Below are 26,080 nucleotides of genomic sequence, written 5' to 3' on the forward strand. Positions count from 1 at the left end.
TTGCTTTCCTAAAATTCAAGGTCCTGACTTTACTCTTTGCCTGACCCATATCTCTCGGGACTGTGAATTCCATGAGTCCATGATCACTGTAGTGCAGGCTACCTCCAATCTTGGCATCACTGAATAGCTCACTTGTGTTGGTGACCGGTTGATCCAGTATTGCATCCCCTCTAATAGGGTTGTCTATTATCTGGGTTAAGTTATCCTCAATGCATTCCAGCAATCTTCTGGATTGCCTACAGCTCACCATACTAATTTTCCAGTAGATGTACTGGAACCCAACCAGGGGTGGTTAAAGTCCCTGAGCAGGATGAGAGCCTGCGAGCACAATGCCTCCTGCAGCTGGAGTAAGAAGGCTTCATGACTAGGTTCCCCTTGATCAGGTGGCCTGTAGTAGACACCAGCCATAAGGTTCCCTTTGTTGCCTCAGTAGTTCTTTCTTACAAACTTCCAGCCTGCTCATGGCTATTCTACAGAGGCAGCTCTCCACAACCTATCCATTTCTTGATGTAGAGGACAACCCCTCAAACTCCCCTTCCTCATCTGTTGCTTCTGAACAGCCTGGTGGGCATCGATAGCCACACTCCAGTCATGGGATTCATCACACGCAGTTTCAGCAATGGCAACTAGTTTGTAGCTTTCTAGCAGCACAGCAGCTCCCAGCTCCTTGTTTGTCACCCATGCTGCTAGTGCACTTTGGCTGGGCTGTTGCCCTTGTCACCTTCTTAGAGGAGCAGCTCCTTATTCCTTGGAGGTATTTCGCTGGTATTTCCCTGTTGGCTCCTATTGCCTCAGGAGCCCCTGGCTTATCTCTATCGAGTGTGCTGCAGTGCAGCCAGCATGTATCAGAGCAGGCTGAAAGCCCTCGCTAGCACCCCATCCCTCTAACCTTGGTGTGTCATCCCACAGCTTGTCACAGGTGACAACTTCAACTGAATTGAAACCCAGATCATTATCAGTGTATTTCTTGACACAGGGAACCAGGGCCTGATGTGGCTGCTGTTGCTTGGCAGCGCACCAATAAGTAACCAGACACACTTCGTTCCCTATTATGTAACAGCTATCGCAAAGTAAAAGTCAATAATAGGCGAGTGGCCAACAGTTCAAGGATGCATCTCATGGTCAGGTGGCAGCTCTTGTACCGAGAGTTGTTTTTTAAATGCATGAGGTTAAAATTGACATCCTGCTTTTCAATACTAGACACATAACCCGACCAAACAAACACCAAGGCAATAAAACAGCAAAAAGGAAAGAGTTTTATAACCCAACTGAAGAAATTCAAAGTTTACTGAAATAATTCAGGAAATTGAAAGCGTTGGTTAACCTTGTTTGGGGAGCAGCTGTGACTGAGTAAAAAAGTAGGTGTGAACATTTTACTGTACTTTATTCTAGGATTTCATGTTTTTTCTTTTTCCTCCAAACAAATTGCCGAGTCAAAAAAAAATCCCATATGCATTTTAATAGCAACTGGACGAGTCAGCTCATAGATGAAGAGGATGCTTTGGTGCACAGAAAAAACAGAGATGATATGTTGGAAGAAATCTGTATCACTGTTCTGAGCCTAACTAAATGGATCCTGGGCAATCTTTTGCCTGTTTCTCAAAGGTTAGTTTCAAAATCTGCAATCAAAAGCAGACATTTGGAGCAGTAATTTTGAGCTCTTAGGCTACCAGGTAAGTCTTGCCACTACAAGAATAGGACTATCTGTTTTTTTAGAAGATGTCATGTCAAACTGTACAGTAGACAGATCTTAATGCCTCCAGCTTAAATCTGTAAGCAGATGTATTTGTCAAGAGTAAACATTAAGCTTTGAATAGTCTGATTTTTATAAGCATAACAGACTTAAGTTTTGTGGCCTTTAATTAGTCAGACATAAAATTAGCTTCTGAAGTACCTCTTATTTGCCACAACCTATCTTGCATCTGTTAACCAAAAGTGAAGAATATTAGAAAAATACAAACCATGCTCATGATTTGTAGCTGAGAAAGTGTATGGTAATAAACTACGTTGAGAAGTCAAAGGTATGCAGGTTTAAAACAATTTATTTTCCACACTGAGAAATGCAGGAGGGCTTTCTGTCCATGTTGCCAATAGAGACGATTTTAAATAGTCCTTTCTTGCAGTTAAAACTACTTAGCTCTTCAGTTCCCACAGGATGAATATTGAGTGAATAATTACAGCTATAACCTTTTCAGTCTCTTTTCAAAAGTTCTCTGCAGAATTATGTCATTTAAGACACGGCATACTGTATATAACTTGCCTATAATTCAATTGTGTTAATAGCTCCTTCCTACCTACTTCATTTTACCCATTTTCCTTCATATTTGGAAATTTATGAATGTTTTGTCACAGAAGTTTATGAAATAGATGACAAACAAAACATCAAATTTTCATCGATATACATAAAGACACTGACAATGGTAAAACTACAGGAAACATCCGGATGCCTAAGAATAATAAAAAGATCTTTAAAAAAACCCTATTTTTTATTTAAATTCCATGTCTTAAGCACTGTGACAAAGTACATTTTTGAAATCTGTATAAGTGTGAAATATGTTTGCCCCCCATTGCCCTCCTTCCAAATTAAAGAGCCATATCTACAACATATCTACAGTATTTAATAAAGATGTCCAAACCAGCCAAAGTTTTTACATAAGTGCTTAAACATTTAAAGAGAAACATTTAATTTTCTCTCACTCAGACAGCAAAATTAAATGGAAACCTAACATTCCTCTAAAGAAAGAGTTCATTAAACCATTTCCCTCTGTGGAGAAAGGCAGTGTCTTAATATGATGATTTAACAAAACCAGTTTAATTCAAGGAGTTAATAACTCTGTTCTTATCTAAATGCTTAAATATTTGGCAGTTAACCCTCTCTGATCAGTAATTAACCAGTACTACTTTGGGAGTCTGAATCAGTATTTTTTTATTACAGATTATTGGAAATTATTTGATAGGGTTTTCTATAAATTCTTTGGCTACATACATAAAGGAATTTAAATACACATGAAAGCAACTAGTTACAAGTACCTTAAAAATAGTACACATTTACAGATTATACAGAGATCAGAGAGCAAATAGACGAGAGATTTTCAAGGACTCTATTACTTACAACATCCATTTTTACATCCCAAACAGAAGGTTGCAGACAAACAAGTTGAGATTCTTAGATTTAGAAATCTCTCTGCAGACCTTCTTGACCACTTAAAATGCCTCAAACTAAGCTGTTGCCTCATGCAATGTTATAGCTTTTAATGATGACTTATAACCTGCAGTGTCTGTCTCCTTTGTTTTTTTATTTCTTCTTTTGAAGAATGTAGAAGTTCAGAAACTGCTCATATAAAGAACAGAAATAATAGTTGTATTCCCATATGGAATTATAACCATTTTAGATTCTTTTCTGTCTTTTGCAGATCTTTTGTAAGCATAATATTAAAGCAGGAATCCACGTCAGTCCTCAGAAAAAGCTTAGGGTTATAGTGATTTCTGTGAAAATGCTTAATTTTCTTCTTGTAGCATTTGTTCTATTTCCTTATCCCAGTTCTCATCACGCTTTTCTGATTCTGTCACAACCTCATACTCTTGAAGCTCTTGCTGTAATTCCTTTTCCCAATCGGCAGTTTCTTCTACAAGAGATAAAAGACGTGCAGGAATTAAAATTATAATATAGAATGTTGCTTATTTATATAAAACTAGATGAATTTGCACTGAATCTCTCTCTATCCCCTAAACATTTTTGGAAATTCTCCTCAAAACCTAAAGAAACTTCAACATCAGAAAGTTCATCTTCTTATTGACTGCAGAATTAATATATTAAGTTTATATTCCTAAGTACATACTATAATAAAGATCTACAAAGCAAATACGCAGCTTAGTCATAACGAGGGTCACTTTGCAGGCTCATTTCCTACAGTCATTCAGTCTACTGTCAATTGAATATCCCTTTATACTTTTAAATCTACAGAAAAAAATATATGCAGTTCAAAAGTTTGTTGAATAGACTGTTATAGGAAAAAAATCAAGATCAAATACTGTGGATAATTTAAGAAAAGAAGCAGGTATTCTTCTCGCTGACACTTGTAGCTAGGCAAGCTCATTTAATCAAGGTTCAAGGTAATCATATTTCATGCTTCAGGGCAAAATATGAGTCAGAAGGCATTCCTGTATTGTTAATACCTGTTTTAATTAGCCCTACCTATCATATACAGGAGTACGGGGGAGGAGATGGGTGTTTGATGTGTTACATGTTGGTTAGTACTTCAGCCTAGATATGAAGGTACGTAATTCCATAGTCCAAGTCAGTAAGGCCAGCTGAGATCTCTCTGAACAAATTACACATTAATGACTTATTGAAAGACTTCCATCAAAAAGCTACAGGCAAGGAATTGATACTACTTTTAATAATTCCTCAAGTTTGGATATATATTGGAAAAAAACAATAATTTCAGAAAACAGGGATTCAGCAACATCCAAAACACATTGTAAGATGAATTTTGAAAAACAACAGTTGGATAAGCATCTATATACACAAGTGTTTTCACAGTAAAAAGTTCATTGTGTATGGCCAAAGTCTCATCATCACAGATTGTTCTTATGTTTTTTACACTAATATTAGTTCTTCTGATTTAAGTATAAGCCCTAGTTTGTTCCTTCTCATCACTCTCAAACCCATTTGTTAAATTTTAACTGTTTCAAATGCATGTAAATATTTTACAGCCGAGGCATCTGCAAGCTCACAATCTGGTGCAAATACTGCTTTTTTAAGCTGGTGTCACGAGAAGAAAACACAGACTGAATTCCAAATACTGTACTTTACCTACAGAAATGTCAATTAAAGAAAGAAAAACTCATATACGTAAGGAGCTATGAAAAAGAAGGCAGGGAAAGAAGTAGACAGAAAAAAACACTGTCACTTTTGTAAGAGAATCATGTAAAAGCGTTAGGTTCTTTGGAATTAAACTCCTCATAGCTAACATTCTTTATAAGACACAATTTGACTGTGGTAAGAATTATCATTAATTTCTGTGATATTTCACTGCAGGTTGTTTCATACACTTTGAAAAACAGTGAATTTACTTTCCAAAATTGAATTACAGTTTCCTTTTTCAATCAACCTTTCTTAGAACTATGGTATTTAAGACATAGAAGGTAATAATAGCTTTACCTTCCACTACTGAAGTCTCTTCTCTCTTTTTGTCTAGCACCAGCTGTTCCATTTCTTTTCTTAGGTCTTCCTGATTCAGATTACAGGCATCAAAAGCATCACTCACAAATTCTGATACACCTGGACTTGTGGAAATCTCTTCCTCGTCCTGCAGTAAAATAGTTTTGTATAAGCTTATCCAAAAAGAGGAAAAATATCACCAATACATACTTCCACTTACGTAACTGACTGCCTTTTAGTTAGAACCAGTGAAAAAAGAAACCAAATGCATTACTGACATGTATTTTTCTTTAAGAATATTTTCGTACCGACAAAAATGTTAGACAGTTCTACTGAAAATTATCTGCTTTTCATCCTAGGTTCTCTTTTGTGTTCTCTAACAACTTTAATTTTGTTTTTGTAATCTTCAGGAACAATAATAAACTTGTAAGTAGTTTAGAACAGTACCCAAGACTAATATTAAATTCTGACCACAATTCAGTAACACAATTCAGTTTTCTACACACAAATAAAATTAAGAGAAGACTGTTCTTCAGAAATCTTTCTAGCGTAATTTAGTCCAGTGCATATTATTGGCAAGAGGATGCACAGCTCTGCTTCTGCCAAGAGTATTCTCTGGCACCAGTTTTACAATCCAGAATGAACAAGAGTCTTTACTTGTCTAAGTTAAAGGTTTTTGCAATAAAATAGTGTTGTTATTGCAATGCATCATTTAGGTTCCTGATACTTAAGCCTGACAACTGCTGAGGAGTTGGATGGAACGTTGCACACATACACTTTTATGAATGTTTCCCTCATGTCTAAATACAACGCAAACCTCCTGCTGCAAATATTTTGGAAATATCACTCTTCAGATTAAAACCATGTTTTATCATCATGTGCAGGATACTAATGAAAGTGATCTTTAGATGAATTACTGTTTTTTCTACTCAAAATGGGTTTAAACTGTATGCACTAAAAACTAATATCACAGTGGAACAGGAGCAGGTTAGGACTGTCAGGTATTATGTTATGGTTTCATAGCATAACTTACTAAAAAGGATGCACAATTAATTGTTAAGTAACAGTTTCACATACTAAATAGCAGATTAAATATAACAGCATTTTACCTCTTGAGATTTTATTTGAGGCTTTATTGCAACAGGTGGTGTTTTTGGCCGTACTGTTTCTATCAAGAGGGAAAAAAAAAGATAGATTAAATTTAAATATATAAAGAACTCATTTAATCTACATAGCTATTAAATGTAAAGGAAATATTGTATTTCAAGTGTTAAGGAATCCTGGATGAATTCAGCCATAGGTGAAGCATCTGCAGCAACAAAATGGAAGAGAAGCTATTTTCTACTTTTAATTAAGGCAAATTTAGAAAGCCATTTCCTCATTATTTAACTCCAAAGTTAAATCACAGGAATCCCTCTGCCCCTCAAAATGATCCGAAGAATGACGCAGATAGGAGTGCCTGGAAATTTGAAAGAACATCTTTTATAAAACACAGACTGCACCACATGTCACAAAATCTTTCAAGTTACAAAGGTATAGACTTGAAATCCACTTACTGCTTATCATAGACATTCCCAAACTCCCCTGCCTGGGTGCTGCCACCAGGCCCTAGTTAGCTCTTAGGCACATCAGACTACACCTATACGTAGACCTCTAAATGCACGTAAGTGTGCTGTGCAGCCCTACCTTCTTTCACACAAGCAAGTCACTCAAAAACAAACCCTAGAAGCTGCTCCCAGTTTTCCAGGAAAAGACACCGTACATTCTGTATTTAGTAGGATGGTGCTAGGAAGACAATGATTGTTTACAAGCAAGGACAGATCTTTTTTCTTGGTGGGTAAAGGAACACCCCAGCTTCCCCTGTCATGTAGCTATCAGGGAAGAAGAATCACAACAGAGTGCCAGGTGGCTGCAAGAGCAATTAACATACTGGGCAAGTTGTGGTAGTGATGGAGTGCTTGCTTAGCAGTTCTATTTGTTTAAACATGCAAAGCAGCTCTGAGCTTGCAGTTCTGCTTACTTGCAGTGTGCCCAGGTGGACCCTTGTGCTTACCCAGCAATTTCTGAAAGGGGATTTTTTTCAGGTTTAATTTTTAGAATTAAGATCAGCTCTAATTAAAATAATTCCCTAATTAGTAGCTGAGCTGTCATTGCTTATACAGCTCATATACTCAATGCACACTGCTCTGTCCCATCCCTCTCCCTTCCCAGGCTTCAGAGGATCTGTTAAGGCACCTAACACTACAGTTAAAGAGGGTCTGGCACTCCCTGCTTGGGGAAGCTGTAGAACATGGCAATATCTCTTCATTGTCCAGCACTGAGTGCAAAAGCACCGTGCAAGAGAGGTGTCTCAAGCTCCATCTGCTGCTCTCATGCAGAAGCGGCACAGCAGCTTGGCACTGGGCCATGCACCAGTCTGATGTGACTAACTTACCATTAGCACTGTTCTGGATATACTGGCCAGGCATCATCTCCACTGCTGATGTACTCTCTGCCCATGAGATAATTTCATTCCCAAGTAAATAGTTACTAATAACCGGAGATGGACTAGAACTCGGCATTTTGTTATAGTTCTCATACAGTCTCTAGTCTAGAATGTGGAATGTCTTCCATTTGTCCCTTCTTTTTCCTCCACATCAACCATGCTAATTTAACTTTGTGAAAACAGCAAGGAGATAGAAATAAAATGGAAGGCAATTAATTCTATTTTACAGACATCAGTCAACTTTAAGAAGAAACTCTGAACATTATGATGAGTTACCAACAGGCAATTACTTCCAGATTTAGCTTCCAATAAAGGAATCAAGCCTTCAAAAATGTTATTTAAATCAAAAATAACCCAGATGATTCACAGCTTCCCAAACCTATGCAATTTTCAAATCAAACAAAACATGTATTTACTACAGTCTGGTAAATGCACTTTTGCCATCACATAATAAACAGTCGCTATGACAGTAAACCTATTGACATATCCTATGCTGATGTTCTGAATTCTGTGAGAATCCCAGCAAGCCAGAAGATGGCACCTTTTTTTTTTTCTTTTGTTCCAAACGAAGACATATTTTGTTTTCAGTCACAATGGTAATTTTACTAGAGTAATTCGGGTATCTCCCAGCAACTTTCTCTTTGAATGGCAATTTCCAAGAATTTGGATGACTCAAAGGTAACAGTTTTGTTGTTCAATAGTGTCAGTTGCCGTGTCTCCTGTAGAGTTGAGACACTTCAGTCAAAACTCCCATATTTTGGCAAATGTGAGTAGTATACTGTTAAGAAAAAGGGAAGTTATTTTACCCTAGGAACCTACAGTTTAAGACTACCCATTTAACTACAAATTTAGCTTGTAAAAACCTTCAGCACTGTAATTAATGATAGAGTGACTTCTATTTGATGAGACAGTCAGCCAAAACAATAGCATTTTTTTCTGAAATTAGTTCGCTGAAACAATGACATGCAGAAACAGAAATCAAATAAAAAGCTCAGTGGAAAGAGGAAGCATACTGATAGTAAACAGACTTCACAGAGAATATGCTTATAAACAACAGTGAAGAAAATATTTTTTGGCAGAATTTTTCTCACCTTTCCAAATGCAACTTTTTGATCTTTGCAAAGGACTGAATGCAGTACCAAATAAAAGGATGCACTACTCTGTTGTGAGGCACTACAGAAATCAGAGCAGATGACAGTCACTACTCTTAATAGTCTATAATATAATCCTATCTGTTGGTGTAATAAAATATCCAGAGGGACAGACACAAAATACAGATAAAAATCACAACAATATAGAAATACAAGATATAGAGAAAAGAGGCAAATGCATTTAGATGTCAGTTAAGAGCAAAGGTTTACAAATTCATGAGAATCCCAGTGATTTCCTGAGTTGATGACACCTGCACAGGGTAACAAACAACACAATTTGCTTATAGAAAGTGACAAAAGTGGGAGCCGAGTATGGTGGGAGTGTAGAAGTGATGTGACATGAACAGGTAAGTAGGAAACAATCCTAAATGCACTCTGCACTGAAAGGTAAAGACAAAAGATTTCTATCATGATGAAAGAGTTAGTGTAGGACATTTAAAAGTAGTTTTCTTTCCACGAGGAAAAAAACTAAGTCTCAATTTCCACAAACCGATTAGTGGTTTCTCCATATTATCACATTTCCTCTAAAAGGAAGACAGAAAAGAAAAGGAGAGAAAAGAACAAAAGGAGAGAAAAGAAAATGCTTACCAAACTACAAAAACAGCAGGAAAATTCACTATCATGTAATTCTCAACTTCATTTTTTTAACTTTCATGTATTTTAGATTAAAGGTACAGAAAAGAAAACCCAAACCCAAGCTCTGTACTCCTTTGCTTAAAGCAATCTTTTAAACTACACTGAGCAAAAGAATTACATCATTATAGTTAACAAATACATTTCTACACCGTCTTTGCCAATCTTCCCAGAGAGGGAACCTTGGTCCCTACAGCCCACTGGCTAGCAATACTTCCTCTCCTCAGGTTAGCATCCTCCAGAGGGCATACGGCCTGTAGTCACTGTGCATACATTTGGCCTAGATCTCCTCTGTGCTCCATGTAATACGCTGAAGTGTGGCCATAATGTTTTTTTTTCAAGCTTACTAAGCATGAAATAGCATGAGCAGTGTGATTGATGGCATGCTGTTCAACATGGCAGCACGCAGCAATGTTTGACTGTATATAGCCCACCGGGACAGCAGACATCTGCCCTGGATAAAACAAGTTAGAACTGGTGCCTCTTGGCCTGAAGTAGATTCTGGAGTGACCTGTCCTCTCAGCATTGCCTAGATTTTAACTCAGAGAAAACTACTTTGTTCATTCTACATGGGGACCTTGCCTAAGCTAACACAGGTGCACTCAGAACAGAATCTATGAGAAAGAATGAGACAAACTGACAGCAAAGGCACATACACAAAAAAAATTAAAGAAACTACTACAGTCCTTTCTGAAAAGGTATTTTCTATGCAACATACAAGCCTGGCTCTGTAATTCCACTTGTAACCTCACCTTCACCCCAAGGTCCAGCTGCCTGTGTTCCAAGAGCCAAGGCCTAGCTGAGTAACCTTAACTCATGCTGTGCAGAAAACCAGCAAGCTGTGCAAAAGAGCTGTAAGAAAGTCCGTAAAAAGATCAGACAGGTGAAATTAGAAACTCTGGTAGGATTAGAAAGATGGGATCATTAGCAGTGCAAGAGGAAAAATACCAGTATTGGAAATATATCAAAAAAGGGAGAAAAGAAGTCAACTTAGCAGTGATTAGTTGATTGTCAGTCAGGCCAGCAGTGTGAACAGGACATCAGCATTAAAGGATTTTGTGGATAATAACAATTAATTGATCTTTCGGATATGAGACTGTTCCAAGGTGAAGGGAAGGCTTTCTCCTTCTGCCCAATGCCTACCCAGACTGCCAATATTCTTCAGGTGTCTTATCGGGGGGGTAAGTCTATCTAGCTTAAGCTAACATTTAATGGACTACAAATTATCTTTTCCAACCCAGCCAGTAACTGCTTTATACTCTTTAAGCTGCATAAATTCTTGCTTGCAGAATTTGTTTGCATGCAGATAAAGATGCCCAGTTGTTCTTAGTAGAGTCAATAACAATGATCTGTATAAACTGATCAGAGTAACTGAAGACACCAATGTTGAAGTGGCTCTTTCATCTCAAGGTTGAATCGCAGATATTCTCCCAGTCCCCATCTTCCTCCATTTCTATAATACACTGTGTGCCTTTCCATATCCTGGATGTCTCTCTGCATCTACCACCATAGTAATTCTACCCCCATATCACCAACTCTGTCCTGAGGCTTAAGCAAAAGCCAAGAGCAAACCATATGCCAGCTGGCTGGGCTAGCTAGTACCTCATCTTATCAGGTGAGCCAAAAGTACCACACAAATCTTTCTGACAAGTCAAATAAGCACCATAGAGACTACTAGTGGCCTTGAGCTGTTGTAAGCCAAGTAAAAAAATTTCATTTCTTGTGATTTCCAGCCTTCTGACAGAGGTGTCTGAAACTGGAAAGTGGCTTAAAAGCACTAGGAGGTCCCTCTTCCCCCATCTGGACAAACAGATGGAGTATGACAAGAGAAGATCTGATTTCATAGGAAATTCAGGGTAAAAAAACAATGTCACCTGATGTATACAGTCAGTCTGCATGACTAACTAAATGAGCTGTGCCCAAACAAATCCTTCCCATACCTTTCAGTTGACTATCCTCTTCTCTGCCTTTGTTCTCTTCTTTTCCTACTGCTTGCTGTTGAGCTGCAAGTGCGGTGAGTTGTGCAGACTGTTTAATTAGGGATACTCTGTAGAAATAATTTCTCCAGAACACTTCCTCCTTTACACTAGAGAGAATAAACAGATTTTGATTACTACATTTGGATATATAGTTCCTTTTACCACCCAGCAATGAAATATAATTTAACACATAAAAGGAAGGAGCAGATATAGCTGCCTTTTAAGTAAAAGCTTGGAAATCTGTGATATTATCAAAGGGTAAAAAAAATCCATCATTGTGGAAGTTCTTGATTTCTTACAAGACAGTTACAATGGATTTGAACGTATCTAATAATAATGATAATAATAATGATAATAATGATAATAATAATAATAATAATAGTTATTTCTTTAGAAAAGGCTTAACAGCATGTAGCAATACATCATTTGGAAAAACATCATGCTGTTCCATCTCTCTTGCCAAATTATGTAAACAAACCTAACAAGCCAAATCACTCTGTTCACTTGATCTCTAAAACCAACATTCTATCATTGTCAAGCTACATTAATGTATGTCTCGGTTGGAAGTGGAACATCTCTGATCTATAGGCAGAAGCCATTCCTAGATCATAGCAGAACTATTTCACTATCTTTGCATATTTCAACATGACCACAAGACAATCAATAACTAGAAACTGCCATCTCAGAAACTACCAGGTCTGATAAGCAAGAGATTATCCCATTTCTTAGGTAATGTTTTCCTCTGATAATCCTCCAGCAAGCAAGAAAAGATCCAGCTTTAATCCAGAGGCAACAGAAGCCAGAAACAGCAAGGTCCTTGAGGAGGAAAATGTGTAGGTCAAGAAAGAAAGAAGAGAGTGAAATTACCTTCCCTGCCATTCAGGCAAACATTGACTACTGAGACTAAGAACATAAAAAAAAACCCCAGTTAAGCAATGGGGTAAGGTCAGGAAAGGACAGCATGACTAGAGACTGAAGACAGAGCATCAGAGAGCGATTTGATGAAGACCTGGGATATGGACTGGCAGAAGCCAAGAATAGCAGGGAATGGGGTAAATAAAATAAGGAGCAAGGAAGGCTTATAACAGGAGGAGATAGAAATGTGCACAAAGAAAGATGTTTTCTGTTTCCACGCTCAAACAAGAGACTAATGTTGGGAACTACTACTTAACAAGAATCTTTACCTATGAAACAAGCTTAAGGGCAGAATCTGGGCTTGGGCAACGATAAACAGCATTAGAAAAAAGCTGGGTTCAACAAGGCATACTGGAACTAGTGAGACAGAGACCTCGTGGATCTTTGAGTTAGGTCCACTAAAAGGAAGGCAGTTACAACACAATGCTCTTCCCACTGCCCATTCAAACTCAGTTTTTCCTACTTGCACGGCTGCTGTTTTGTTATGCATTCTTTTACCATTTCTCCAGGAGGTCTCTGACTATTTCTAATAATCTTTTTAGGGTGTCAGTTTCACCAATAGATTTGAACATATTTGTTGCTGCATTTACCTTTGTTTGGGAAAAAGATTTTCAATTATTTTAGCACTCTGGACACGGAAAAGTTTAAGGCCCCTCCCATATTTAATTCAACAGTTTCTTACGAGTTCTGAATTTCTAACATGTATTGTTCTTTCCTTTAAGTGCTCAACTGCAATGCACATGCTGTATGCAACGCACTTGAAATTAGCGGATATAAAATACATGCAGAGGAACAAAATAAAGACAGAACTGAAGTGAAAGGAAAAAAGAGTAATTCACAAATATTTACAGGCACATTAAAAGTACAACCATACAGCGTAACCACCAGAAATTACTTACTGTTTGGGAACAAGATCAAATCTCATCCTATTGAGAAGCTCATCTTCTTGTAACATCACCATTGCGACAGGATACATTTGATCAAAGTCAAAATTAAACTGCACACCTACTGGAGGATCCCGCAGAAAGTTTCGTTTATCCTTTGAAGAACATACTTGTGGTCATTAACTGATATCAGAAAAAAGTTATAATATTTCACACACAAGCCATCCACTTCCCAAGTAATTCTATCATACCATAAAGCTCTAAAGCCTTTATAAAAATCAAAGATTATTTTGGGGATCTACTTTGGCTCAAGTTGATATTGAAAGCACTATTTACTCTTGCACATGATAAGTGCAGTAATAGACACATTAAATAAGTACACTGAAAATACGTAATTTAATAATGACAGACAAGCTTACTTTGGGAAAAAAAGGGAAGTTTTAACCTCTCCAACTGAAAAAGTTCAGATCTAACAGGAAATGAAGTACTTACTGCTGATAAAGCCAATATTTGTTGTTGAATTGTCTCTTCGTCATTGCTGTCTACCCAGGGAGGCACTGCTGCTTCTGTTATTGAAAGGAAGAAAGTAATTGCCTTTGTAATACTTTTTTAGGCAAAAAACCCCCACTTTATGTAAAGTAACATATAATGTCACAAAAATAAGGAGACTTACATCAGTAAGCCAACTCATTGTTCCTTTTTCCTAAACTAAGCTCATCACATAACAGAGAAACTCTATGAAAAGATATTTGCTTATTAGAGATTAAATAAAAGCTAAATAGTTGCTGAATTTTGTTATTATAAAACAGAAACTGGGGGGTTTTATTTGCAGTGTGTTCAGTTATAATTTGGTGTTTCTTAGTTTAGTTACTTAAGTAGTGCTGTATAGCTGGTTATGCTGCCTACAAATAGAAATTTCTAGATTCACTGTAAAAGTGTAAACTTTGCCTAACTTAAGTTTTCAAAATTATTTACAATTGTATTCATTTTCTGTCACCCAGAAGACATCAATTCTTTCATGATGGAGAAAAACAAGTTATATTTGTTATATACTATACACTGGATAAGCATACTCGAGAATTCAGCTGATTTAGCTATTTATACACATACTTCCAAAACCATTCGGTAGGCTGTTCACAGAGAAAAATATTTTAAATGTATAGAAAACTATTAATTTCTTCACTGTCAACAGACATACAGACTACAGAGATAATATGATGCATCTCTAACAGTGAAATACCTATATACTCAAAACTAACAATGCTTATTTGCCTATGCACTTGACATCAGCAAGATCTTTCACCCACACGGATTCACATCTGATGCTAATACTTCCTTCAGGTCAACTGTCTCTCTCCTCTTCTGGCCAATCTAGCTACCTATTTTCATGAAACTTATAGAAATACATTAATAGAAGCCAAAGTTTACTAACAGAGACAAAAAGATAAAAATACAGACAAACATGATGACATAAGCACTCTAGCAAGAAACCAGACTAACACACTAACTACAGACAACATGAAAAATTTTATCATGATTCATTTAAAACCAGCTCATTTTCAGGACTAACAATAGCATCACTAATTATTCAAACTGTCAGAAATTATTGCATTCAGGTAACACATTAGAAGAGACAAAAGTCAATGATGAAATGCAATGTACAAAGAAACCTGTGCTTATTTTAAAGTCTCAAATAGTCAATAGTATATGGGTGGGTAGCTCAAAGGATTTAGTTCACAGATAATTGGAGAGCAAAAGAGCAATTAAGCCTTTAACGTAAGCAGAGCAACTCCTACAGCAAAACTAATTAAATATTATAGTGCAAACCCTAACCCATGTTTTTAATTTCATTACAAAAACGTGACATGATTGCTAAAGCTCAAAAGAAAGACAATCGGCATGCTTACTTTCAAGACATACAAAGGCTTAAGACTCAGAGGAACAGCAAGAGATCAGCTTCACTAGCACAGTGACGTCTGAGTTAATTTCATAAACCTGAACTTGTTTAAAGCAGCAAATTAAGCTGACTGGATAACATAACCCTAACTTCACTTTAAAATGTCATCTTCCTATTCCACAATATATTTTAAGTTCTACCATAATGTGTTTCATTAAACAGAGTTTTGATAGATCAGGTTTAGATATAACTCAAATAGCTAGCTTCCAGCAAATTTTAGCTTACATGATATTATACATTATTGAAAACCCCACACATTACCTGATTTTTTTGTTTGCTGCTCTTGGACAAATTTTTTCTGTTCCTTCTGAAAATCCCCGATAATTGTCTAAAATAAAAATTATAGAACCACAATAAAAAAATACTCCTCCTGTTTCATGCTCGCTCAAAAGGTATTTCACATAAATAATACATTCCCCTTTACAGAAACATTAATTTTTGTTTTTTAAAGTTTAAACTATGGTGTATGCTTTCAAAATTATATTTAAAGTTTTATCAGAAATTAATTTGGAAGACAACACAAACAGTAATTATAACACCAGAAAAAAAAGGCAAGGCTTCAGCTCCCCTGAAGGGGTGTCTGAGAGACAGGAGCAGGAGAAGTGGTCTGGCTGCTCCTCCCATGTCCGACACTCCTGGATGCACAGACACACTAAATCTGGGTTGGTTTTGGCCCATTCCCTTTCCCTTCCACTTCCACCCCTGCTAACAAACACAGGATGCTACACAGCTGTTATTGTTGCTTTGTTTTCTTTTTCTCTGCCAAGTTCATGACCTAAAGCACTGGAAGAACACTTGCTGGCAGAAGTTAAGCGATGCAGCGGGCAGCCAGGAACAGGGAAGGCAAGAAGTAAATGGCAGGGGAGAGCTGGGGAGAAAACAGGACAATAGTATGCTGTTTCATGAACCCACTGGGTCTTATGAAATCATACCTCTATAGATCCAGGGTCTTAGTATACAATAGCTACAAAGCTGACTTAACTGAATCTTGCTTCAGAGATGCATATAAGATGCAAGCTACAGCATTCCTCTTTTCACCTAAATAAACTGGGTGGACAAAGCCCAACAAACACATCTTCCAGACATCCCCAAACTGCCTGTCTCTATAAATTTTTCCACCTTTTCCTCCTATGCCAACATTCCTCATATTCTGATCTTCTTCCAGCGTATCTACACCCCAGAGGAACAGAACATGGGTGCAGTACTGGCTAAAAGAGAGTGACCATTTTTGGCTTGTCTACTTCTAATAAACATTTGTCATATAATTTATCATGACAGGAGATATCTCCCCTTGAAATACATAATTCCTAAAGCCAGCTAAAAGAAATGTTATCATGTACCACATTTGCCATGTTACAACACTAAGCAAAAAAATCTTACAAGTCAAATATCTAGAAATAAAATACCTTATCTATGATACTGTCGATTTTTCCTTCTTCTACAGACTTCTTTATTGTCTGTGCTGTTTCAGCAACGGATTCAGATAACTTTTTTGTAGCAGCAGTGGCAAAATTGAAGAGGTAACCTTTCACAGACGAGAAACACCAGAAAAAAATATCTCTTTAGTCATTTGGATACCTACTTGAAAGCTTCTTTCAGTATCATTTATCTCAGCTTCTGCCCTACAAAGAACTCCTAAAATCCTATTTATTCTCTTCTAGTTCAGTGATGATGATCAAACTTTTATTTGTTCACAACTTCCTGTAAATTAAACTTTCAGACATAAACCTTGTTTACTAAATCAAACACTTCTAAAGCTCCTTGAAATATTGTTTTCCAACGAATTTTCAGAAGTAATGTGTCTTTCCTAATTTCATTTCAGTGTTTTGGAGACATTAAGCAATAAAGTAACTTTAGCAACAGTATTAAACCAGAATTATATTTTTTAATTAAGACCAAAATGCACAAGAAGTCTCATGAAATAAGGCAGCCAATGCATGAAAAAATTCAGGCATGTAACACTTGAGAGTCCTTCAAGATAGAAGATTGCTCTTGATGTTTGCCCTTTTCCATCATCTTCCTCGTTTTACCTTTGTGATAAGCACTATGGCCCTGCTTGTTTATTTTTCTGGAAGTGTTCAGTGTCAGAACAGCAGTAACAAACATTTTCAAAAATTAACTAGAATTTTTTATATTAGCAGTGCTGAAGTGAATAAGGTGACAGGAGAAGAACTATGTAGCGTGGGCAGTTGCCTTGTATTGTCTGTTTTTAATTAAGGAGAACACACTTGCAATCAGCAAGATGCATATCGCTAACCTTTACTAACATTAAATATCAGTTGATTGACAAAGGTTCTTAAAACAACATTGGTATTGTTTATTTCTCAGACAATAACATGATGTCACAAGCACTTTATTATATTTGAACAGCTGTATTATGACTGTAATATCACAGTTACAGTATATACAATGCAAGTGCCATAGTAAACATAATATTATAATTGCAGAGGGATCTAGATGCACCAGAACTCTGAGCAATCATCAATGGGATGAAATACAAGAAGAATAAATCCCAGATTCTGCACCCAGGATGGAGTGACAGTAGGCACTGGGAGAGAAGTGGCTGGAGAGCAGTTCTACAGAAAGGGATCTGGGGATGCTGGTTGACAACAGGCTTAATAGGAGTCAGCAGCGCCCCGGCAGCCAGGAGGGCAAACCACATTCTGGGGTGCATCAAACCCCCTATAACCAGCCAGCCACGAGAAGTGACTATTCCGCTGTACTCAGCCGTGCGGCAGCCTCACCCGGAGGACTTTGTGCAGGTCTGAGCCCCACAATTTCATAGAATCATAGAATAACCAGGTTGGAAGAGACCCACCGGATCATCGAGTCCAACCACCCCTACCAAACACTAAACCATGCCCCTTAGCACCTCGTCCACCCGTCCCTTAAACACCTCCAGGGAAGGTGACTCAAACACTTCCCTGGGTAACCTGTTCCAGTTTAAGTGTGAAAGTCCCTGAACGCATCCAGAGGAAGGCAACAAAGCTGATGAAAGGGCTGGAAGGGACGTCCTGTGAGGAGCAGCTAAGGACTCCGCTCCCCCCGCCCCGCTTCCCGCAGCCGGGACACTCACTGCCGAGCCCCTTAGCCTGGCCGAGCAGCGCCTCCGAGTCCACCTGCAGCTCCGCTCCCTCCGAGCCCTGCACGGCCGCCTCCACCGCTTCCTCCTCCTCGGCGGAGCTGCTCTTCTCCTCTGCCGACAGCAGCTTCTCCTCGCCCGCCCGCTCCAGCCCCAGCCACGAACCCAGACCGCGCAACATGGCGGCGCGCCGCCGCCCGGCCGGTAGCGGCCGCTCCCAGCTGGCCGCTCCTTCCGTGTACGCCACTTCCGCCCGCGGCGGGGATGGGGGGAAGAACGGCGCTCTAGCCGCCCTCTCGCTTTCTCCGCGAGGGAAGGCGGGGCCGCGGAGGGGAGTGGGGGCGGCGGAAGGACGGCGCTCTAGCCTCCCTCTCTCTTTCTTCTGGGGGCGGGGGGGGGAGTGGGCGGGGCCGCGGAGCCGGCGCGTACGAGGTGGGGCGGGCGCCGCCAGCGGAGGGGAGGGAGTGTGGGGGGGGCGCCCAGGGGCACCGGTGTCACCTCTGTCACCGGTGTCACCTGTGCCACCTGTGCCGGCCGGCCGCAGTGCCTGGGCACGGGGTGGGGGGCGGGACAGGGGAGGATGGGAACCTGCCACCCCCGCGACCTGTGCCATTCGTGGAGGCTGCGCTCCCCACCTCCCCTCAGCACAGGGAAGACACGGACCTGTCGGAGCAGGGTCGAGAGGAGGGCACAGCAGAGATCAGGGGGATCGACACACCTCTCCTGTGAGGACAGCCTGAGAGACGTGGGGTAGATGATTAATGGCAGCCAGCACGGCTTCGCCAGGGGCAAATCCTGCGTGACCAACTTAGTGGTTTTCTATGATGGGGTAACCGCAGCAGTGGACACGGGAAAACCAGCAGATGTGATCTATCTGGACTTTTGTAAAGACTTCAACGCGGTCCCCCACAACATCCTTCTCTCTAAATTGGAGAGAGATGGATTTGATGGGTGGATGGTTCGGTGGATAAGAAACTGGTTGGATGGTCATATTCAAAGAGTAGCGGTCAATGGCTCAAAGTCCAGATGGAGACCCATGACAAGTAGTGTCCCTCAGGGGTCTGTACTGGGACCAGTGCTGTTTAATATCTTCATCAATGATACTGACAGTGAGATTGAATGCAACCTCAGCAAATTTGCAGATGACACCAAGCTGAGTGGTGTAGTTGCCACATCAGAAAGATGGGACCAAGTAAGAGTTGATTCTGTTCTAGAAAACAACATTTTATCTGTTTTAAGTTTCAGATTTAGAGAAACACCTAACATTATTGACACTCATTAGCAGTGGGCATTCAGAACAGCAACCCTGGACAGAGACCTACAGCATAGCCAACTTGTCAGAGTCTCTGGCTTTCCTGTCTAGACTGTGAAATAAATGATTCTTCACAAGACGGAAAGAGGAGCACCCATGAATGCTATATCGCCGAGACAGAAAAATGATAGTTAATGCATATTTTGGTGGTGAAGCCTTGATCAGCTGCAATATGGTACTTCACATTGTTCTACAATAGTACTAGCAGACACAACAATGACTATTCAGATACAGAAACTTTCTCACTTGAAAATTTGGCTTTTTATAAGAAGCCTGGAGAATTAAAACCAAGTAAAACTAAGAAAAACTATCTCAAAGTCCAGAGATACTAAATGATCTTTTTCTGATTTTTCTCTCACAGTAATTAGTTGGAAAGGAAGAAAGGGTAGAGGTGAGAAGAAAGGACTCCAGGCTGTACTGTAGTATAAATATGGACATTTTGGTTCAGTTTTTCTTTCTCTTGTTCTATTATCTGTAGGATGCTGTAAGACTTCTGGTGAAATCCTTGATATACTGTCTTGGAGAAGTGAAAACTGCTGAAAAATTGAGTGAATGGTATAGCGTTCTGATTTTAATAGATTCTTGAAGCTATAGTTACTATATTTAAAGCTAAAGCTACTGGGTAGAGAATGTGACCAGAATGAACAATCTTTGAGCTAGCTTCTCAAAACACACGTGAAATTATTACCTGCTTTAGTTTAGAAAGAATACAAGGTGAGATTCATCTTGCCTAATTTGTGGTTCTGAAAGTTAGTTGAGTTTTCCTGTCACAGGAAGGAAAGGGAATATGTCCAATGAACCGACGTTTTTGGAATATTGGCATCTCCACAGGACAACGTATCAAAATGGAATCTCTTTTTGCACTGACTGCAGAATGGGTTTAGGTGCTTAGCTTACCTACCAGTGTATAAACTGGGAGAGCTGAATCCTGCTCCCGGATTGCAAAACAGTAATTTTTGCTGTCTGTTTCCAAAGGTCATTTCAACTTTGATTCTTTGCGTACTGAGGCTGTGTTCTTCCCTGGCATGAATTTGAATTAATGTATGTCTTTGCCATTTTAGATTTCCAGCTCCAGATCAGCGTGCTTGTGCTGATTTTCCGATGAAGTACATCCTAGTAACTGGTGGTGTCATCTCAGGCATTGGCAAAGGGATCATTGCTAGCAGCATTGGCACCATACTGAAGTCATGTGGTCTACGTGTCACTGCAATCAAAATTGATCCTTACATAAACATAGATGCTGGAACCTTTTCACCATATGAACATGGTATGAAGAACAGTGCTGTTTCCTTCTTCATAAATATTTGCATTCACAGTAATGTGGTGGTTTTGGTTGGGGTTTTTGTGTTTGTTTTTGTTGTTTTTTTTTTTAAAGAAAGATAATATGGTACTTATTAGTAATTTTATAATCTATTTTTCTATTCTGCAGTGCAAGTTTGTTCCTTACTTTGTGCTCTCAAGGGCATTGTCTGCTCTAAGTAAAGAGAGGAGAGGCCTGTTTGTTGAAGATACTTTTACGAGTAGATGCTTTCTTTTTGTAAAATACCACTTTGTTGGGGAAATTGTAGCTGTAGGCCTTGTTTAGTTAATGTTATCTTCAGTTCAACCTGATAAAAATAATTAAATTGGAATAGTACTATAAAAAGTGTTTGAAACTTAAGTCTGTACTTGTGAATGTGGTTATATGGCTGCCAGGCATCGATGCCTTCTAATGAAAGTGTCTTCATGAGAGTTAGATTAAGTTGTCATTTTAGTCAATTGAGTCAAAACCATCAGTATAACTTAGAGAGCCAACTAGTGATATAATTTTAAAGCAGGTGCTTAGTTTTGTTGGTTAGTTACATTAGTTGTATTGACTACTTTGCTGATGAGCCACAAGACAGACTGACTTGCATTTATGATTATGAATATTCCTTTAGCTGTCTGGCTTGCTACTCGTACATTTGTTGAAAACAGTGGTTTTCAAAGTTCCAGAGTACCTTCAGCCAAGAGACATTTCTAATTCTTCTTATTTGATCATTTTTTTCTGCTTACTTTTAGCCTAGACGAACATTTTTTTGAACTGGAGATAAATGTGTTTATCTCCTGAACTAAAAAAAAGACTGTTTTGCTTTTTAACTGGAGGAAGAACACAGTACATCAGACCACTCTCAAAAAGACAAATGTAACTAATCCGGTAGTCCTGAGTCAAAGGATTTTGATTTGGTGATTTCCAGTTTTATTCTTCCAAGGCTTGCTTATGGTAAATGTTGGTTCCATTCTGCATCTGTTGGCTTAAATTATAACTTAGTACAGAGGAGGTACTCTGCCTCACAGTATGGGGCATAACTCTTCTACTCTGTTATACACATTCTGGTGTTTTTATTAAATGGTTCATTGGAGTGTCGTATCGTGGTGGAACATATATTTCTGTCATCCACACTATACCTTCAGGGGGATTGCTTCTTTTTTTTTTTTATCTTATTTATTAGTCCTGTAACTTATTGTTTCATTGGGTCATGGCAAAATATTTAATGTTTTTTTCTGAAGAGCTTTCCAGCCTTACCTCCAGACCTAGCAACTTTAGTTCTTTCAGAATTTGACTAGATTCAGAATTAGAGACTTTTTAGGAGGCTAAGAAAAGTCTGAACCTGAGGGATATTTTCATTAGGTTTTTCAGGGTCAGAAATAACCCTTCCTGTGAACATAGTAAACCAAATATACAAGATGAAACAATTGAATAAGAAATAGTGATCATGTTTGAGGAAACATCTGTGTTCATCATAACTTTACTCCTGATCCAAGCCTTAATCATTAAAATAGATCCAGCCAACAAGAATTTAGACTGAAGCACTTAGAACAAGCATGATAATTTGTGCTTATAAAAGCACAGCTTTTGTCTCCTGTGTGTCAATTAATATTTCATTTGTTGCTGATTTATGATCCCTGGAGATTGCTTTCCCCTGATAAAGGATTGTAGCATGCTGTTGAAATGCTGGTTAAATATTTTTAAGTCACTTAAATATTTTGGCCATATAACTTAAATTTATTTACAAAACTATATATGACAGAGGAATAGGCATTCAATGTAAACGATGACTTGGATATTAAGTCACACAGAATGATGATGCAAATTGAGTTGCAGCATGTGCTTAATTGATATGTTGTTGTGATGTGTCATTTTATAAAACATTTCTTCAGTTTTAAGGTACGTTTGTGGTATTCCTGCTGTGTGTTTAACAATTTCTCATTATTTTAATACTCTCCTGTCTGTTTTCACTTTCTTTTTTTTTTCAGGTGAAGTTTTTGTATTGAATGATGGTGGAGAAGTTGACTTAGATTTGGGAAATTATGAGAGATTTTTGGACATCAATCTCTATAAAGATAACAACATCACCACTGGAAAGATATATCAGCATGTCATTAATAAAGAAAGACATGGTGATTACCTGGGAAAAACCGTTCAAGGTGGTATTTTTAATTCTGTGGGATACTAGTCCATCCAGTCCTCACAAAAGAATTGTAGAATGAGTTGGAAGGGACCATGAAGGTCATGTAGTCCAACCTCCCTGCATTGAGCAGGGACTTCTTCAACCAGATCAGGCTGCTCAGAGCCCTATCCAACCTGACCTTGAACATTTCCATGGATGGGGCATCTACCACCTCTCTGGAGACGTCCCGGGCCAAGGGCTGGTGGGGATGGGTTTCAACATGGAGCTGGTGGGGCTGCGGTGTGTGTAAAGTTGGGAAAACCCTGGAGCAGGGCTTGGGTGACACTAACATCTGCCATCCAGAGCGACCTGAACAAGCTGGAGAAGTGGGCTTGTGAAAACGTCATGAGGTTCAACAAGGCCAAGTGCAAGGTCTTGCGCCTGTATCAGGGCAACCTCCAGTATTGATACAGGCTGAAGGGACTGAGAGCAGACCTGTGGAGAGGGACCTGGGCATCTTGGTGGATGAAGAGCTGGACATGAGCCAGTTAATGTGCACTTTTAGACTGGGACAACTGTCATCCTACTCTTTAAATTAGAGGAATATGGATTTGATGGACAGACTGTTCAGTGGATAAGGAATTGGTTGGATGTTTGCATCCAGACACTAGTGGTCAACAGCTCAATGTCCAGATGGAGATCTCTGACAAGCGGTGTAGTGCTTGCTACATCATCTTATTCCTCTCTCCTTCCCAAGAGATATGGGCATATTCCTATAATGTTTGGCTTCTGAATTCAAAGAAAGGAGGAGTAGAAAAAGGAGCTAGTAGTTGCCTTTTTACTTTCTGCTCATTTTCCCCCTTTTCCATCCTAAAGGTGTTATATGAGCCTAACGTAAGCTATGCTTGCCTTCTTTGGTTTTGTCTTGTAGTTGTTCCGCACATCACTGATGCAGTTCAGGAATGGGTAATGAATCAGGCAAAAGTTCCGGTGGATGACGACAGAAAAGAGCCACAAATTTGTGTAATTGAGGCAAGTATGGAACCTTTTAGGATATATATCTGAAATGAACATAAAGAACTAGCTTGCTTTCCCTTTGCTGCTTACTCTAAAAAGGCCAGACAAGTTTTATGGAGAGCAGCAATGCAAACATGTCTTGCATCTTTGTTTTTTTCTGAGAATTATAGATATGGTCTTATCCCTGCAGATTCTTTTTGCTTCACTGAATCCCTAGAATATTGCTGAAACTGAGTTGCTTAAGAGTTTGAAAAACTCTGTTTGTAAAAATAAAGTAGCCAGTTACTGTAATGTGAAGTCTCTATTCCAAGATACAGACATTTGACCGAAGTTTTATGTGTTTAATAGTATTGAGGAAACCTGTGTAATACCTGGAATCTACTATAGTGAGTAGGAGAGCCCATAACTTTCTAACTTTCCATGTGGCTTCAAACGTCCGTCTTCTTGCTCATGGTCGTGTTCACATGAATATATTTAAACACTGTATAACTCAGTTTCCTGCTTTCTGGTGTTATTTTTAAGATTGTGGGAGGCAAAGTGGAAATAATTAGTTTAACCCATCCTGAGTAGGGCGTTGAGACAACTAGAGGAAAGGCAGTCAGTAACTGCTAGCTTTACAAAGGAAAATACAGAAAAAGACTTTACCTGAGAAGCTGATGGAAGAATATGTCATAGATTTAAAGCCAGAAGTGAGAACTGTAATCAGTAGTGTGATAAAATTTGTGACCAAGGACACAGAGCTGCTCATTGTTTCTTATGCAAAAGAACCTGCTTTGATCAAAGTATACTTCATGGTATAGCTACAGATCTTTATTATGTTGTGCACAGTAAGAGTCAAACATTCAGTTTAAACCAAATATTAAACCAGTAAGTAATGAAAGTTGAACAAGCGTGTTAAAAAATGATGAACGTGTCAGTCCTTTAACTTCAAACTTGATTTTCTGTTTCCTCATGTGAAGTGGTTTTTTTTGTTTGTTTGTTTGTTTGTTTTTTTGTTATAGCTCTGGCTTGATAAAAATGTTTCTTCAGTAAATATTTCTTCTTAAAGTAACTGTAATGTATTTCCATGGTAAAATCCTGAAGGAGTTAGGCTGAATATGTTGTGCTATGTGCAAAAGTAGTTGTCAGAAGTTTTTCCGGTACTGGGTAAACACAAATACGCAGTTCTTTCAAAAACCACTTGGTGGCACAGCAAGGTCATGCTGAAATCCAACTTCATGCAACATAGGTGCTAAGCACCACTTTATTCAGTGCTTAGACTACTACAGCTCTTTGTGTCTTTGAAAGACGTCTAATTTCTGTTATGTAAATATAAATAAGTTTTATCATTGACTTAGTCTTCGGTTTGGTAATAGCTATTTCAAGTCTTGTATAATGTGAAATATTATTTTATATTGTCCATGTGGCATCTATTGATGTCATAAAAGTACGACAATATTGCTAAATGTCTGTATCTTGTTGGTCACAGCTATTTATTAATCTGACAGACAGGAAAATAAAATCTTTCTGTACCGAAGTCTTCACATCAACTTAACTGTTGATTACTTGTTCACCACTTTGAAGGCAGTGAAAATGATGTGAAAGCACGTGTCATTCAGTAGCACCACGCATCTTCCCATGGGAAGCTTATGTGTTTGGTTTAAAGCGAATGTAACAGAACTGGAAAATTGTTTTGTGTCTTCCATAGGAAAAAAAAAAGTGCAGAATAGATGAGGACTCTTTGGAGAGCACGCCTGCAAATTTCAATTGTGTGTTGTTTTGAGATAAAAATTTCAGAGAACTTGTTGAATATGTAAGAGATAGGCTTTTTTAATTCCTTTTCTTTTTTTCTTTCTGCCACACTGATGTATCCAAGCTTTCTTTTTCAGCTGGGTGGAACCATTGGAGATATAGAAGGAATGCCATTTGTTGAAGCATTTAGGCAGTTTCAATTCAAAGCAAAAAGAGAGAACTTCTGTAATATCCATGTTAGCCTAGTACCACAGGTAAGTTATCAAAATCAATAAAATAGGTTTTACTCTTTATTGGGCTTTATATTTGTTTATTTCTCCTGTTTACCCTTTCATGCTGAATGGTTTCAGAGGCAGAGAT

At 38.6% G+C, this 26,080-nt stretch overlaps 2 protein-coding genes across 3 annotated transcripts in view; one reads left to right on the top strand and one right to left on the bottom strand.

Annotated features, from left to right (window-relative positions):
- Positions 1-1,367: 1,367 nt before the first annotated feature.
- SYAP1 (synapse associated protein 1) lies at positions 1,368-18,466 on the bottom strand. Its single transcript, XM_069874897.1, has 9 exons — positions 18,245-18,466; positions 16,575-16,693; positions 15,430-15,496; positions 13,704-13,777; positions 13,227-13,366; positions 11,374-11,519; positions 6,274-6,332; positions 5,165-5,312; positions 1,368-3,626 (listed from the first exon to the last, which is right to left on the bottom strand). Exons 1-9 carry the CDS (start codon positions 18,429-18,431, stop codon positions 3,499-3,501), a joined length of 1,068 nt encoding a protein of 355 aa, XP_069730998.1. The 5' UTR covers positions 18,432-18,466; the 3' UTR covers positions 1,368-3,498.
- A 182-nt stretch (positions 18,467-18,648) lies between these two features.
- Positions 18,649-26,080, top strand: part of CTPS2 (CTP synthase 2) — a 72,863-nt gene continuing 65,431 nt past the window's right edge. The window contains exons 1-5 of one of the 2 annotated variants that reach the window (XM_069874711.1): positions 18,649-18,682; positions 20,624-20,829; positions 22,839-23,009; positions 23,904-24,004; positions 25,858-25,974. In XM_069874711.1, the coding sequence (XP_069730812.1) occupies positions 20,664-20,829; positions 22,839-23,009; positions 23,904-24,004; positions 25,858-25,974 (555 nt within the window). In that variant the 5' untranslated portion in view covers positions 18,649-18,682; positions 20,624-20,663. The remainder of the gene's footprint in view (positions 18,683-20,623; positions 20,830-22,838; positions 23,010-23,903; positions 24,005-25,857; positions 25,975-26,080) is intronic. The other variant, XM_069874702.1, reaches the window with a different exon arrangement.

The sequence above is a fragment of the Phaenicophaeus curvirostris genome, chromosome 1 (genome assembly GCF_032191515.1).
Source record: "Phaenicophaeus curvirostris isolate KB17595 chromosome 1, BPBGC_Pcur_1.0, whole genome shotgun sequence".
In the NCBI taxonomy this organism is placed as follows: domain Eukaryota; kingdom Metazoa; phylum Chordata; class Aves; order Cuculiformes; family Cuculidae; genus Phaenicophaeus; species Phaenicophaeus curvirostris.

What these genes read in the sequence shown, in the direction of transcription:
- SYAP1 (XM_069874897.1), bottom strand. Translation starts at nt 18,431, where the DNA reads ATGTTGCGCGGTCTGGGTTCGTGGCTGGGGCTGGAGCGGGCGGGCGAG. An exon ending in GCAGCAAACAAAAAAATCAG is followed by an intron (nt 13,778 to 15,429) that starts GTAATGTGTGGG and finishes TTTCAATAACAG; the next exon opens with AAGCAGCAGTGCCTCCCTGG. An exon ending in TTTGATCTTGTTCCCAAACA is followed by an intron (nt 11,520 to 13,226) that starts GTAAGTAATTTC and finishes TATTCTCTCTAG; the next exon opens with TGTAAAGGAGGAAGTGTTCT.